Source organism: Camelus dromedarius, chromosome 2, assembly GCF_036321535.1.
Source record: "Camelus dromedarius isolate mCamDro1 chromosome 2, mCamDro1.pat, whole genome shotgun sequence".
NCBI lineage: Eukaryota > Metazoa > Chordata > Mammalia > Artiodactyla > Camelidae > Camelus > Camelus dromedarius.
The window spans coordinates 121,103,139-121,116,837 of NC_087437.1; the positions used below are offsets into that span (position 1 = coordinate 121,103,139).

A 13,699-nucleotide genomic window follows, 5' to 3' on the forward strand; every position below is an offset into this window, starting at 1 on the left:
AGAGATGCTGGGCCCACATGTTCGTTTCTCTCAGTAGCTGGGACATCAAGGGAACCATGTCCATCAGAGGAGAAATGTGTGGGTGAGTGCGGTCCGTTCACTCAGCCTTAGAAGCAAGCTGTGACACCAACGTGGATGAACCTTGCGGACCTTACGCTGAGTGACATAAGCCAGTCACAAAAGGGCAAACAGTATACGATCCACTTGCACGAGGTCCCTGGAGCGGCCAGATTCAGAGACAGAGAGCAGAAAGGGGGTGCCTGGGGGCCGGGGAGTGGGGAGCGGGGAGCTGTTGCTTAACGTGTGTGGAGTTTCTGTTCGGGGAAGAAAAAAACTGGTGACGGCTGCACAACAATGTGGCTGTCGTCAGTGCCCCCGAGCTGTGCACTTTAAAGGGGTTAAAATGGCAAATTTCAGGTTGTGTATTTCACCACAGGTCTTAAAGCCTCGCAGTGCCCGCCACGATGGCGGTGCGCGAGCACCCCCGCCGGCTGCACAGCGCTCCCCGGCTCGGCCCGCGTAGACGCGGCCGCCTCAACATGCGTGAGCGCAGCTCCGCGTCTGCTCGCTTCCAGACCCACACGGGGGGGAAGGTAAAGAGCTGAAGTGATTAATTTAAAGCAGGTGCATAAATACAGAATATAATTTTTCAGCAAGTCTTTGCCCTTGTAAACCTGTGAGTGAAATTCCAGGCACTGCTACACTGAAGAAGCAGAAACCTCCATGGTCTCACGTCTAATTCAACTCCTAACACAGCACAAGACCCCTGGCATCGCTTGGTCACGTGACCGCGGGCCACTCCAGGCGCTGCGGGGACACGCGTGGCACCTGCAGGTGTCTGCCATGGGAAGGGAACCCTCCCATGAGTCAGCGTTCAGGACGTGCGTGTGACGCATGGAAACCAGAAACGACACAGTGAGGGCAGAATGCTCACGGCGATGGCTGGGCAGGTGGGGCGGGCGGCTGGGAGGACTTCACGGGCAGGGCCTCCGGCGAAACAGGCATCTCCAATTCTCCACGCCCAGGTCGCAGGACCACAGGCCCTGAGCAGCCACTGACCTTCCTGGGAGGGTGTGAGCCCCACCAGTGACACTGCCCAGAGGAGTCAGGCCACTGCCCTTTGTGATTTCTCAGTCACTCACCCCTAGAGATACTTCTAGGAGACCAACATCTACTCAAGACCACCCCCTCCCCCGAAGAAGGTGAGATAAAGGAAGTAAATGAGGTGGTGAAGTGAGTTTATTCCTCCAGGTGCCTGAGAAGGTGCTGACAGTTTGGAAAGAGAGGCCAAGTGACCCCGGCAGAGAAATGGGGAGGGGGGACAGGTGACCCAGAGGCAGGTAGGGTCACCTGGGAGGCAAGAGCCCTGGGGCACAGCAAGGTCAAGGGGTCCTGGGAGCAGTGGTCAGAGGTCAGTCAGGTCACGACAATGGATACATAGCAGGACCTGTCCTCAGTGGGGACAGTCACATAATTCAGGTCAGGACTGAGGGGAAGCTGGGGGCCAAGTCACTGGTGGGAACTGAGCCCGGCTGGCCCTGGGGGGACCTGCCCGGTCAGCAGCAGGGCTTCTAGGCTGAGTCGGGGACACAGCAGGCTGAGCGGGAGCACCTGGGGCGGCAGAGCAGGGACACGCAGGAGGCCGGGCGGCAGCAGCTGGGCTGGCAGGAGGGGGCGGGGGCACAGCAGGCGGGTCTGCACACAGGGCGGCAGAGCAGGGACACACAGGAGGAGGGTCTGCAGCAGGATGAGGGGCAGAGGGTGGGCTCACAGCACACGGGCCTGCAGCAGACGGGCCTGCAGCACACGGGCCTGCAGCACACGGGCCTGCAGCACACAGGCTCACAGCAGTCCTGCTGGCAGGGGGAGGAGGTGCAGCAGGAGGGCTGGCAGCTAGACTGCGGGCAGCACAAGGCCGTGCAGGAGCTGGTGCAGGCAGATGGGCAGGGACAGGGCTCACAGCTCGCTGGGGCACAGAGGAGGCTCAGGCAGGGGGCCGGGGCACAGCAGGGGGGCTCGCAGCAGCTCTCTGGGCAGTCGTCCACCTGCCAGGAGGAGCCGGTGCAGGAGTCACAGGGACCGGGCAGGCAGACCCGGCTGCCGTAGCTCAGGTCGCCGGAGCAGGTGGACAGGGCAGGCGCGGCCATGGTGGGGGCGGTGGGGCTGGAGGAGGGTGAGTGTGTGAGCCTGAGTGCGAGTGTGAGGGAGTGTGAGGTGCCTAGGGGTGCTGGGCTTTTATACCCCTCCCTGGCCTGTGTCGTCCCAGCAGGAGGCTCCACGCCCGCCCTTCCTTGTTGGTGTTGACAGCTGGTTGCGGGAGCCTTCATTAGTGCTGGCGTATTTTCAATAGTTTTACTCACTAAACTTGTGAGTATGAATGTCCTGAGTTGCAGGATGTTTCCCGTCTCTCCTGTGTTTGGCTCCAGAAAAGTTACGGAAAACATTTGAGGCAAGGTTATGCTGAGTTGAGGCCTAGAGGTGAACACTTCTGCAAAGTGATGAGTTGTGGTTCCATCTCTCCTGTGTGTGGGGTGCTTTAATATTATTTTGACCTTTAAGCATTTTAAAATGTGGTGTAGAGTGACACTCCACATCTTATAAAAGGCAAGTGGTTCAGAGGATTGGATCATAGAGGTGGGTCTGGGGTCGGGTTCCACAGGGGGTGGCCCATGCACCACCCCAGCCCCCGCGGCAGCTGTGCGGCAGGAGGCACAGAGAGGGAGACGTCCAGCCTGGCACAGCCCAGCTGACCACGCCCGAGAGCAGCGTTAATGGGCCGTGGTCAGACGCGGACTCTCAGGAACCCTCATCAAAGAGCTCTCACAGGTGCCCGCGTGAGCTGGGGCCGTGCAAGGATGCGGGGACCCAGGGGCAGGGCTGGACTCTCCTCTGTCACCACTTATCCTCACCTTTTCACTCAAACCCAGGTGCCTTTCAACGCCCGCTGTGCACCCCACACTCCATGGCTGAGCAAACTACCCACTCTGGCCAGAATTTGCCTCCTTCAAGGGTGATGCCCTGAAAGACCAGTTCAGGGAGAGGGAGACCGTCTCCTCTGGGGACGCCGCGTGTGAGCCCTGGGGACTCGTGCACCCAGCGCAACACCGAGAAGCTCAGGCAGCCGACGGTTTCCCTCGTGGGTACGAGAAGACGTGGTCCCGGGGAGCTTGGAACAGAAAGTCGGAGTGGGCTGACGCCGGTGAAGACGCCAGCAACTGGGTCCGTGAGCTTCACGGTGGCCCTGACCGCAGCTGTGAGGTGAGACACCGTTTTCTGAGCACCTGTTCTGGGCCCGGCGGTGATCAGAGTGCTTCACAGCTGTTACCTCAATTAATTCCGTATCAGCGAAGTGAGGGAGTTACTGTGAACGGGCGGCGGAAGCCAAGGCACAAAGAGGGGAAGCAACGCCCTCAAGGTCACACAGCCCAGAGTCAGGGCTGGGGCCGGAGGCCGCCAGCTGGATATAGGACCAAGGCTCTCAAGCAGGACGTCCCCCAGGCCGAATTCAGGGTGGACGTGGAAGAAAACACGTGTCGCAGGAAATTTAACACCAAGCAGCTGGACTGGAAGTTCACAGCAGAGGCAGGAAAGCGCAAAATTAACACCGGAGAGAATCCGCTCAGTGGTTTTAAGGACAAACATTGCTAGTTCCTCCAAGTCATGCAGGCTGAGGATAAAACCCTCAGGATGGGGAGAGAAAGCGTGACAAACTGTGTTCCAACGTCAGACACGACAGCTCGGTCGCCGGGGAGGGAGAAGCCGCAGTTAGGACGAAAACAGCAATCGGAGGCATAGCTGAGCTCGAGTCACTCCGCGCTGAGGAGACAAGGGTGTGTGCGCATCGGGACTGAAGGGCCCGTGAGTGCCAGGAGAGTCCGGCCTTCAGGGCTGCCCCGGACACTCACGACGCCTTCCTCAAGGAAGGCGAGCAGCGCCGTGTTCTCACACGAAGCAAGAGCTTAGAAAGGACTCCATCCACGCGTCCCTCTTGGGAAAACAGCGCTTACAGACGTAAGACAAAGGGCCAGGTGCTGACGCGCACGGAGCCCGCGGGGCCCGGCTGGGCGACCCGGCGCGGCGTGCAGATGCAAAGCCCCGGCCTGCGGGAGCAGGTGCAGCGTGGGGCCCTCCTGTGCAGCGGCCCCCGAGGGCCTCGTGCTTTCCCCGGGTCAGAGGCGGCGTCTTCTGTGCGTGCGAGCCACCGGCCCCCTGTGGCTCCTGGGCCCTTGCAGAGGAGCCAGTACCGCAACCTGAAGTGGTAACCGTCTGAATATATTGGGTTAAATAAAATATCTTATTAAATTAATCTCCTGTTTCTTTCCTCACTTTTAAATGTGGTGATTATAGTAGTTGCAGTTACGTGTGTGGCTTGAACTACATTTCCATGGGGAAACATAGCTCATTCCTGCTTTAAGTTTATTTTTGTTTTGCTTTGTTTTGCTTTGGTGAGGGGGAGGTAATTAGGTTTTTATTTATTTTTAACGCGGGTACTGGGGATTGAACCCAAGACCTTGTGCGTGCATGGTTCATTCCTGCTTTAAGTTCATTTCTTTGCTTGTTTGATTGTTTGTTTGTTTAGGGGGGCAGGTAATTAAGTTTTTATTTATTTATTTATTTTTCAGGGTGGTTTGGGGAATTAAACCCAGGACTTTGTGCGCCCTAGGCACGCACTCTACCGCTGAGCCGCACCCTCCCGCCTCACCCCTGCTTTAGAGCACGCTAAGAGACTCGTCATTCGAGGGTGAATAGATTTTTTTTTTAAAAGGAGGAACTGGAGACTGGACCCAGGACCTGGGGCACGCTAAGCACACGCTCTGCACTGAGCTCCACCCTCCCCTTCAAGGGGGATTGATGTTGAGAAAACAAAATAGATCCTCTGTTAAACAGAAATTTCTCACATTATCTTGTTTCTTTTTTTTGTTTTAATAGTTAAAATCTACATCAAAAGAGAAAGTTAACAAGTATTCATTAGTATGACTGAAAACAGAATATATCTTTCAGAACAATAGAAAAATTATTAGACATCCTCTACTTGAAGACAAAAACAAGAATACTTATAGAGCAGAGAATTTCATCAATGTGGCAGAATCTGGAGCTAAATTATCAGTTACAATGTAAAGTAAATTTCATCTAATGTTTCTTATTAGATGGGAAAAAAAGTCTTGAAATGGTTCCTAAAATAACAACCAAAAAGGTGATAGCTGCTGTCCCAGTTAAGCGCAGACACCAACCAACAGTCACGCAAAGTGCGAGAGGAGCCAGGGGGGAGCGCCAGCCTCCTGAGCCACACTCAGAGCCCCCCCCCCCACTAGGGGGCTGAGACGACCTGGACATGGGGGCCCACCAGCCCCCACGTCCCCACGTCTGGGGATAGGACGAGACCAGAGCAGACGGAAGGGAGGGGTGGCCACGACTCCTCGCACACGGGTAAGCTTGTTTCATTGCCAGCATCCCAGTCCGTGGGGAGGTGTGGCCACTGACAAGGCAGGGCTGGCCCCGGGCAGGGGGCAGGGGGGACCCCAGGAAAGCAGCAGCCCCCACCAGGGACCCAGGCGTGGGAAAGCACCCTCCCAGATCCACAAGGTGCATCGACTCGGCCAATGAGCAGTTGTCCAAATGAAGGGGACAGAAATAAAGCCAGGAGCCCACCCCTGCTCAGGCTGAGGACTGCAAAGGAGGAAGAGCGTGGCCCCCGCCAGTCCCCCAGGGTCAGCGAGCTGCCCTGCTGGTAGCAGACCAGCAGGGAGCATCCGGGCCATCAGGACCTGCCTTCCACCCGCTTGGCAGCCCACATCGCATCTCTTGGGGGTCCACCAGACAGAAGGCACAGATGTCATTATTGCATCCCTGGCTCAGCTCCTCCCCTGGAGCAAACACGCTCCCTCTGCAGGAAGATGCCTTCACAGGAGCCCTCAAACAGCTGCAGACACTTGTCCCAGAACGAGGACCATTGCTCAGCCAAAGCCGACTCAGCACACCAAGAGGGGAGACCCCAGGAGCAAGAATTGGCGAGTGTGACAGGAAGCTCAGCCAAGCCTGGTTTCCCTCCATGGTGGCCCCCCAGCCAAGCCCCTTCTCACTGGGGTACACCCTGTCCTCCAGGTGGCTGCCTGCCCAGTCTTGTCCCCACAGGGATGACCAGAGCGACTCCCTCCTCCCTGTGTCTTCCAGGAAGGCAACCTACCTTAATACTCAGATTCATGGGGGGCACCCAGTGAGCACCTTCCGTTTCCAAATATCCCACCCTCCTTGGCTATTGGCCCCTGGGATGGTTAGTTTCATGTGTTAACTTGGCCAGGCCGTGGTGCGCGGTTGTTTGGGTAAACACGTCTGGATGTCACGGTAATGGCATTTCTTCGATGAGACCAACATTTAAATCAGGGGACTCCGAGTGGAGCAGACTGCCAGCCACAATGTGGGTGGGCCTGGCCCAATCAGTTGAAGGCCTTGAGGAAAGACTGCGGCCTCCCGAGGAGGAGCAGTTTCCACCAGCAGACTGTCTTTGCGCTCCAGCTGCAACGTCAGCTCTTCCCCGGGAAGCCTGCCCTCTAGATTGTGGACTTGCCAGCCTCCACCATCACGTGAGCCAACTCCTCAAAACAAATCTCTCTGCACACATACACATCTTACTAATTGTTCCCCTGGAGCGTGCTGACTAGCGCAGGCTCCCTTGTGCGGCACGAGGCTCTCCCCCTCCCAGCGTCTCTACGCGGAGGGAGCAGCCACCCTTGTGCCCAGGTCACTGGAGAAGGGCCGGCGCCGGCTTGCCAGAAGCTGTTTCTGCAGTGGGCTGTACACCTTCAGAGCAGGTGCTTTGTTAAACGGGGTCTCCTTTGTCCCCAGCAAAGCCCCAAGTCCCCCGTGTGCAAGGCCCGGTGCCTGGACACGTGCCCCACCACCTGTCCCTCACCAGCAGAGACACGCAGGGTCTCCCAAGTGAACAGGATTCTCTGGGCTGGAGCTGCTGGGGGACCGCGAGCACCGGAGGCCCAGGCAGAGTGAGGGAGGGCCTGGCTGGCCTAGCCTGATGGGGCTAGTGCCCTGGACGCGGCTCAGGGCCAGGCCTCAAAGCAGCCCAGCCCACACTCTCCCCCGAGCTCCTCCCCGCAGTTCGCACAGACATGCACTCGAGGCCTTGGAGAGGGCCTGGCAATGACTTTATTTGTTAACAGACTGACCACCCACATGGGGCAGAACAAAATGCACAATCCAACAAGGATGGAGAGGAGGACACTTGGTGAGGTCAGAACTCGGAGGAAACTCGGGGCCAGCCCAGCGGGCAGTGAGGGCTCAGCCCAGGCAGCAGAAGTGAGGGGTTCTGGAGCAGAAGGAGCCCTGAGACTGGGCTCAGGGCTCCAGAGATTTCAGATGGAAGTCAGAGTTGGTCCTAGGAGGAGCTGGGGACCTGCCCGGTCAGCAGCCGGACTTCTAGGCTGAGTCGGGGACGCAGGAGATGGGGCGGGAGCACCTGGGGCGGCAGAGCAGGGACACGCAGGAGGCCGGGCGGCAGCAGCTGGGCTGGCAGGAGGGGGCGGGGGCACAGCAGGCGGGTCTGCACACAGGGCGGCAGAGCAGGGACACGGAGGAGGAGGGTCTGCAGCAGGACGAGGGGCAGAGGGTGGGCTCACAGCACACGGGCCTGCAGCAGACGGGCCTGCAGCACACGGGCCTGCAGCAGACAGGCGTGCAGCACACGGGCCTGCAGCACACGGGCCTGCAGCACACAGGTGTGCAGCACACGGGCCTGCAGCACACGGGCCTGCAGCACACAGGCCTGCAGCACACAGGCTCACAGGAGTCCTGCTGGCAGGGGGAGGAGGTGCAGCAGGAGGGCTGGCAGCTAGACTGTGGGCAGCACAAGGCCGTGCAGGAGCTGGTGCAGGCAGATGGGCAGGGGCAGGGCTCACAGCTCGCTGGGGCACAGAGGAGGCTCAGGCAGGGGGCCGGGGCACAGCAGGGGGGCTCGCAGCAGCTCTCTGGGCAGTCGTCCACCTGCCAGGAGGAGCCGGTGCAGGAGTCACAGGGACCGGGCAGGCAGACCCGGTTGCCGTAGCTCAGGTCACCGGAGCAGGTGGACAGGGCGGGCGCGGCCATGGTGTGGGCGGTGGGGCTGGAGGAGGATGAGTGTGTGAGTGAGTGTGAGGGAGTGTGTGAGGGAGTGTGTGTGAGGGGCCGGGGCTGCCCACCTTTATAGCCCTCCGTGTTGTGTGTTGTGCTTGGTGAAGTCTTTCCTTCCTTGTTGTTGTTTGGAGTGGCGCCGTGCTTGGGCAGCACTGGTCACTGTAAGTGCCTCTGGCTGGCGAGGCGGGGCTCTGCTGACCTGTGTCTGTTCCCGAAGGAAAGCCAGCAGAGCCCCTCTGGATGCCATGGCAGAGACGGCAGCAGTCGGGCGGCTTTGTGATAGCGACACCCTCTGCTCCCCGGGGCGGGGGCCACTCTTGAAGGCAACACTTCTACTCCAAAGGAAGGGACCAGAGCGTCCAGTCCCAGAACCTGGGCTTTGAGAGAAGGAGATGTGTTCATGTTGGGCAGGTCCAGACGTGCTCGGCTGGCCTGGTCACGGGGCGGCGCGCACCTTGTGAGCTGGTGCTGCTGGTTGTCTAGGAGTCAAGGGGGCCTGTGTTTACTAAGGTTGAGCCCGGGGGCAGGCGAGGAAACGTGTCCTCCTTGGGGGCAGGGACCAGCCCCCAGAGGGGCAGGGACGCAGGTGCAGGCTAGAGCAGTGAGTGTGACCATGGGGGCAAGTGCGTTTTGCTTCACTGCAGCTTGAGCTTTTACAGAAGCTCCCCTGGACAGAGTCCTAATGCTCACACCTTCCTCCTCCACTCACAGCTCAGTCGGTATCAGGAGACTCCTGCAGCCTCTGGGTGCAAATTAGGACAAGATCTCCTCCCTGAGAATCCTGTCCACAGGCAGAAGGTCACTGAGATATGGTGGCTGTGCCCTGACCCTCTGCTGTCAGCTCCTGGAGTCTGTCACAGTGAACGCTCAGTGGCAGGGCCTGGCTGTCCATGGACCCTGACAACTTGGAGTGGCCTCTGCCCCAGTGCTTGGTCTACACCCGTGACTTAGTGAGCACATGACGTCTGGCCCTGGCCCCTGGTGTCCTGGCTCTTCAGCCACCATACTCTGCCAAGTCTCTGAGAGGCAAGGGCAGGGACCTTGGTGGTGCTCTGGGCTGAGGGCTCTGCAAAAGCAGGCCAGGGCTCCACAGAGGACTTGTTGGGGCCAGGGAGCTACAGGTGGAAGCCTCACTGACCTCTGACGGGCGGGGCTGGGGGCTCTGCTGGAGGACCACGCGGCAGTCAGACTGCTGTGGAGAAATGTTATCTCAAAGAGATCACAGCTTAAAATGGTCCAAATGTGTTGAAAGACTTTAATCGACACATCCAGGAAGCTCAATGAACTCCAAATAAGACACATACAAAAAATCCACAATTCCAGCAAAAATGCTGAAAGTCAGAGGCAAGTAGAGAATGTTGAAAGCAGCAAGAGAAAAACGACGGGTCACTCAAGGGAAGCCCAGTAGAACGAACAGCTCACGTCCCATCAGACACAATGGAGACCAGGGACAGTGCGGCCACACAAACTGCTCAAAGCAAAAAGTGCCAATCAAGAATCCTAGATCCAACAAAGCTGTTTTTCAAAGTGAAGACAAAATTCATTCTTGAATAAATAAAAAATGAGAGAATTTGGTATTCACAGACTTGCCTTAATAAGACATACTAAAGGGAGTTCTTCAGGCTGAAAGCAAGTAATGCCAGACAGAAACCCTAATCCACAGAAGAAAACAAAGGGCACAGTAAAGGCAACTGGGTAATTACAAAGGGCCAGGCAGATGCGTGTTTTCTCTCGTTTCTTCTCTTACTTGATTTAAAATAATTTATAAAACAATATATGTATGGAATACAGGACAGAAATTCCTTAAAAAACGAAAAGTAGATTTACCCTATGATCCAGCAATCCCACTCCTGGGCATACATCCAGAGGGAACTCTAATTCAAAAAGACACCTGCACCCCAGTGCTCACAGCAGCACTATTTACAGCAGCCAAGACATGGAAACAACCTAAACGTCCGTCGACAGATGACTGGATAAAGAAGATGTGGTGTATTTACACAATGGAATAATACTCAGCCATAAAAAAGAATGAAATAATGCCATTTGCAGCCACATGGATGGACCTGGAGATAATCATTCTAAGTGAAGTCAGCAAGAAAGAGAAAGAAAAATGCCATGTGTTATCACTCATATGTGGAATCTTAAAAAAGATAAAAGAAGACAACACTGATGAACTTATTTACAAAACAGAAACAGACTCACAGACGTAGTAAACAATCTCATGGTTACTGGCAGGAAAGGTGAGTGGGATGGGATAAATTGGGAGTTTGAGGTTTGCAAACATTAACTAGTATATACAAAATAAACAACAAGTTTCTTCTGTAGAGCACAGGGATCTGTATTCAATATCTTGCAGTAACCTATAAGAAAAAAGAATCTGAAGAGGAATAGATGTCTGTATATGGCTGACTGAAACAGGCTGCACACCAGAAACTGACACACTGTAACTGAGTCTACTTCAATAGAACAAAACAATGTAAGTATAAAACAATTGTAATGAATAATCTATAGAAATGTAATACATCTGACAGCATCCGCACAATCAGGGCCACGGGAGCAAAGCTGTGCTGCGGAGAAAAATGCCGCAGATGGTAACTCGGATGCACACGGGAGTGGAGGGAACCAGAAACAGTACAAAGGTTAGGGTAACAAAAGCTATAAATACACGCTTACTTTCCCTTCTTCTCTAGGCTTCCTAAAAGTCATCAAAGCATATTAAGTAATAATTATAACAGTATTGTTGGATGTTTAACATTTTAAGATGTAATTTTGTAACATCAAGACCACAGAAAGGACTGGAAGGAATGGCGATGCATAAAAAAGGAGCCACATTTCACACGTCACTGTAATTGAATTAGTACAAGCTGGAAGTTATTCCGATAAGTTAAAGTAAGTATGTGGTGGGCCCTAGAGCAAACATTCAGGGAAAACTTAAAGCTATGGTAAAAAAAAATCATTAAAGAAATAAAACCGCTACCGTGGAAGATAGTCACTAAATGCAAAAGAAAGGAGGAGGAGAGGGACAGCTACAGAAAGGCGGGAGACACAGGAAACGAAAGGATGAACCGCGGGTGTAAATCCAGCCAAAGGTAACGCTCGTTACTACGTTGTGTTAACGTGACCGCAAGCACCGAGTTAGCGAACACTGGACCGTCGCTCCTAAGGGAGGTAAAGACTTAGCTCCCATGAGCCTCTGGTCTCACGTTTGTCAGCTAATGCGTACAGAACCCTGTTTGTGTGTGTCTAGGAAAAATGCACTGTGTTTTCCTTTACTCTCACACATCGTGCTTCCGACACCAGACACGTGGGCTTTTCCCTCCCCAGCAAATTCTCTGACCATCCAGAGGGGTGTGTACAAGTCAGTTCAGTTCTGCCCCTAAGCAGAGTTGGTGCAGACCTGGCAGGTTAGGTCTCGGCCCCACGAGACTGCCCCCCACTTCAGATGCCAAGGGCAAGTAGCAGGTCCCCAAGTTACCCACAACTTCTGCCCGACTTGCTTGCCAGCTGGAGGTTCTCATGACCCCCTTCTCAGCTTGCACAGTTTGCTACGGGAGCTTGCAGACCCCGAGAGATGGTCTCCAGAACCCCCACCAGCAGCACAAGGATATTCCTCTTCAGAAGTGCCTGCGGGACATTATCTAGGGGAGAACCTTTGCTGAGACGTAAAACAAACCTCAGTAAGTTAAAAAGGATAGAAATAACACAGAGTGTGTTCTCTGACCACAATGGAATGAAATTAGAAATTAATAACAGGAAAAAATTCAGGAAACTCATAAATATGTGGAAACTAAACAATACACTCCTAAGTAACCAAGTAGTCAAGGGCACCAAAAGGGAGTTATTAAATCCTTTGGGAGTAATGAAAACAGAGATCAAAACACCAGAACTCACGGGTGCAGCCAAAGTGCTTCTTAGAGAGAAATTTATAGCTGCTAAGTCTCTATATTAAGAAGAAGAAAGGTCTCAAATTAATACCCCAGTCTTCCACTTTAATTAAAAACAAGCAGTTGTGTCCAGCACCGCCAACCGCCGTGCGCAGCCCCGACCACGGCCCGCTTCAGCACGTGCTAATCGCTGACTTGCGTCCTTTGTGTGTGTGTGAGTTGCATGTACGTGACTCGTGTCTCAGTACACCTGCTACGAAGCCACTGGGCATGACAGGAGATGAAGAGACGAAGCGTGCAGTGGGGGCTGTGCTTCCGGTGACCCCCAGGTTGGGGTCTTGTTCAAGAAAGGAGGTGACAGGACACAGACTTTAACCTGAAAGCTGGAATTTACAGAGAAAAAGAAGAAAATGGAAATTATAGAACTGAAAATTCAATGACTGGAGTTGGAAGCTCAGCAGCCGGACTGGAGGGAAGGAAAGGAGAGGCGGTTCGCGAGCAGAAGTCCCAGGATGGAATCCGTCAGGACGGGATCCAGTTGACAGGAACCCAGGAGGGAGCATCACGGCTGGGGGAGAATCGAGGATCCTGACTTGGAGAGGTAGGGACGTGCTGCACGTCTATGAAGTGCCCTGTCCTGGAACCCGGGGGGCAGACCTGCAGGGGTGCCTCTGTCCTTGCAGGGGAGTGGGGAGTGTCAGCTGGACCTGGGGCGGACAGGACTGTCATCCACAGCTAAACAGACCCCAGACGGGTATGTTTCTGTTACTTCGATTACATTTCCTGTTAAAGGATGTCCCTAAAAACTCCGAGCATGATCCCCAGCCTTTGACAGTTTAGCACACTGGAAAATTGTAATTGCTGGAACTACCAGTCCAAACCCCTGGCCAGGGGTCACACGGGCCCTGCCCCCACACTCGAAGGGTGGGGACCTCACCATCTGCCGAGGCCGGCCGCTCTCGGCCCCTTGACCGGTGCGGTGCCGCCCTCGGGGTCAGCCGTGCCCTTCACATGCTCGAGCACTGAGACCACAGAGGAACGTGGGAGGGACGCCCCCAGGGAGGGCGGGCAGGGCCACTGACCTTAGGCGGAAGACTCGGCGCTTTCAAGGTCACGACGATGGAGAACTCTTCAGGGAAGAAGTCGCATCTGAAGAAGACCCTCGACGCAGGGAAGCTGAGGGCGCGGGGGGCAGCGGCCAGCAGCTGGAGTCCTCGCGCGCCCTGGACCTGCACCACCCTGATCCCGGCCGCAGCGCCATCCGGGGGGACCGCCTCTGCCAGGATGTCCAGCGGCCGCAGGTCTGTGTCGAGGAAACCACAGGTGGGTTATGTCTACGGGGTGGCCGCCATGGGTGTGCCGGTCCCTGGCCCCAGCATTTTACAGCGGCCTCGCGGGAGCCCCTGGGAGCTGGGGGTCAAGACTCTCCCACCTACTCAGCGAGGACGCCAGGACTTAGCCGCCCGCGTGGGCCTGCCTGCGGCCCCTCATCCCCAGCCCTCCCCCACCCACCCCCTGGGCTTCGCACATTCCCTGTCCCTGGGGTTTCAGGTCCACCGCCAGGCCCTGTGCTGGGTGTGCGGGAGCAGCCCATCCCTGGGACACGCGTCCGGGGGAAGGTGGTGGTGGGCGAGGCCCTGCGCAGTCGCTGCACACGCAAACTTCCCTGGTTTCCTGCTTAATCCCGGGAGAAT

At 55.8% G+C, this 13,699-nt stretch overlaps 3 protein-coding genes across 3 annotated transcripts in view; all 3 read right to left on the reverse strand.

Annotated features, from left to right (window-relative positions):
• The window catches only part of TSPEAR (thrombospondin type laminin G domain and EAR repeats), a 123,480-nt gene that overhangs the window by 24,421 nt on the left and 85,360 nt on the right, over positions 1 to 13,699 (reverse strand). The window contains exon 2 of the mRNA XM_064476569.1: positions 13,088 to 13,308. Coding sequence (XP_064332639.1) covers positions 13,088 to 13,308 — 221 coding nt within the window. The remainder of the gene's footprint in view (positions 1 to 13,087; positions 13,309 to 13,699) is intronic.
• On the reverse strand, positions 1,222 to 2,197 carry LOC135318641 (keratin-associated protein 10-12-like). Its single transcript, XM_064476614.1, has one exon. The coding sequence runs from the start codon at positions 2,145 to 2,147 to the stop codon at positions 1,572 to 1,574; it is 576 nt and encodes a 191-aa protein (XP_064332684.1). The 5' UTR covers positions 2,148 to 2,197; the 3' UTR covers positions 1,222 to 1,571.
• LOC116155637 (keratin-associated protein 10-12-like) lies at positions 7,149 to 8,224 on the reverse strand. The gene has a single exon (XM_064476578.1). The coding sequence runs from the start codon at positions 8,092 to 8,094 to the stop codon at positions 7,429 to 7,431; it is 666 nt and encodes a 221-aa protein (XP_064332648.1). The 5' UTR covers positions 8,095 to 8,224; the 3' UTR covers positions 7,149 to 7,428.

Coding starts and splice junctions, on each gene's coding strand:
- LOC116155637 (XM_064476578.1), bottom strand. CDS start 8,094: ATGGCCGCGCCCGCCCTGTCCACCTGCTCCGGTGACCTGAGCTACGGC.
- LOC135318641 (XM_064476614.1), bottom strand. CDS start 2,147: ATGGCCGCGCCTGCCCTGTCCACCTGCTCCGGCGACCTGAGCTACGGC.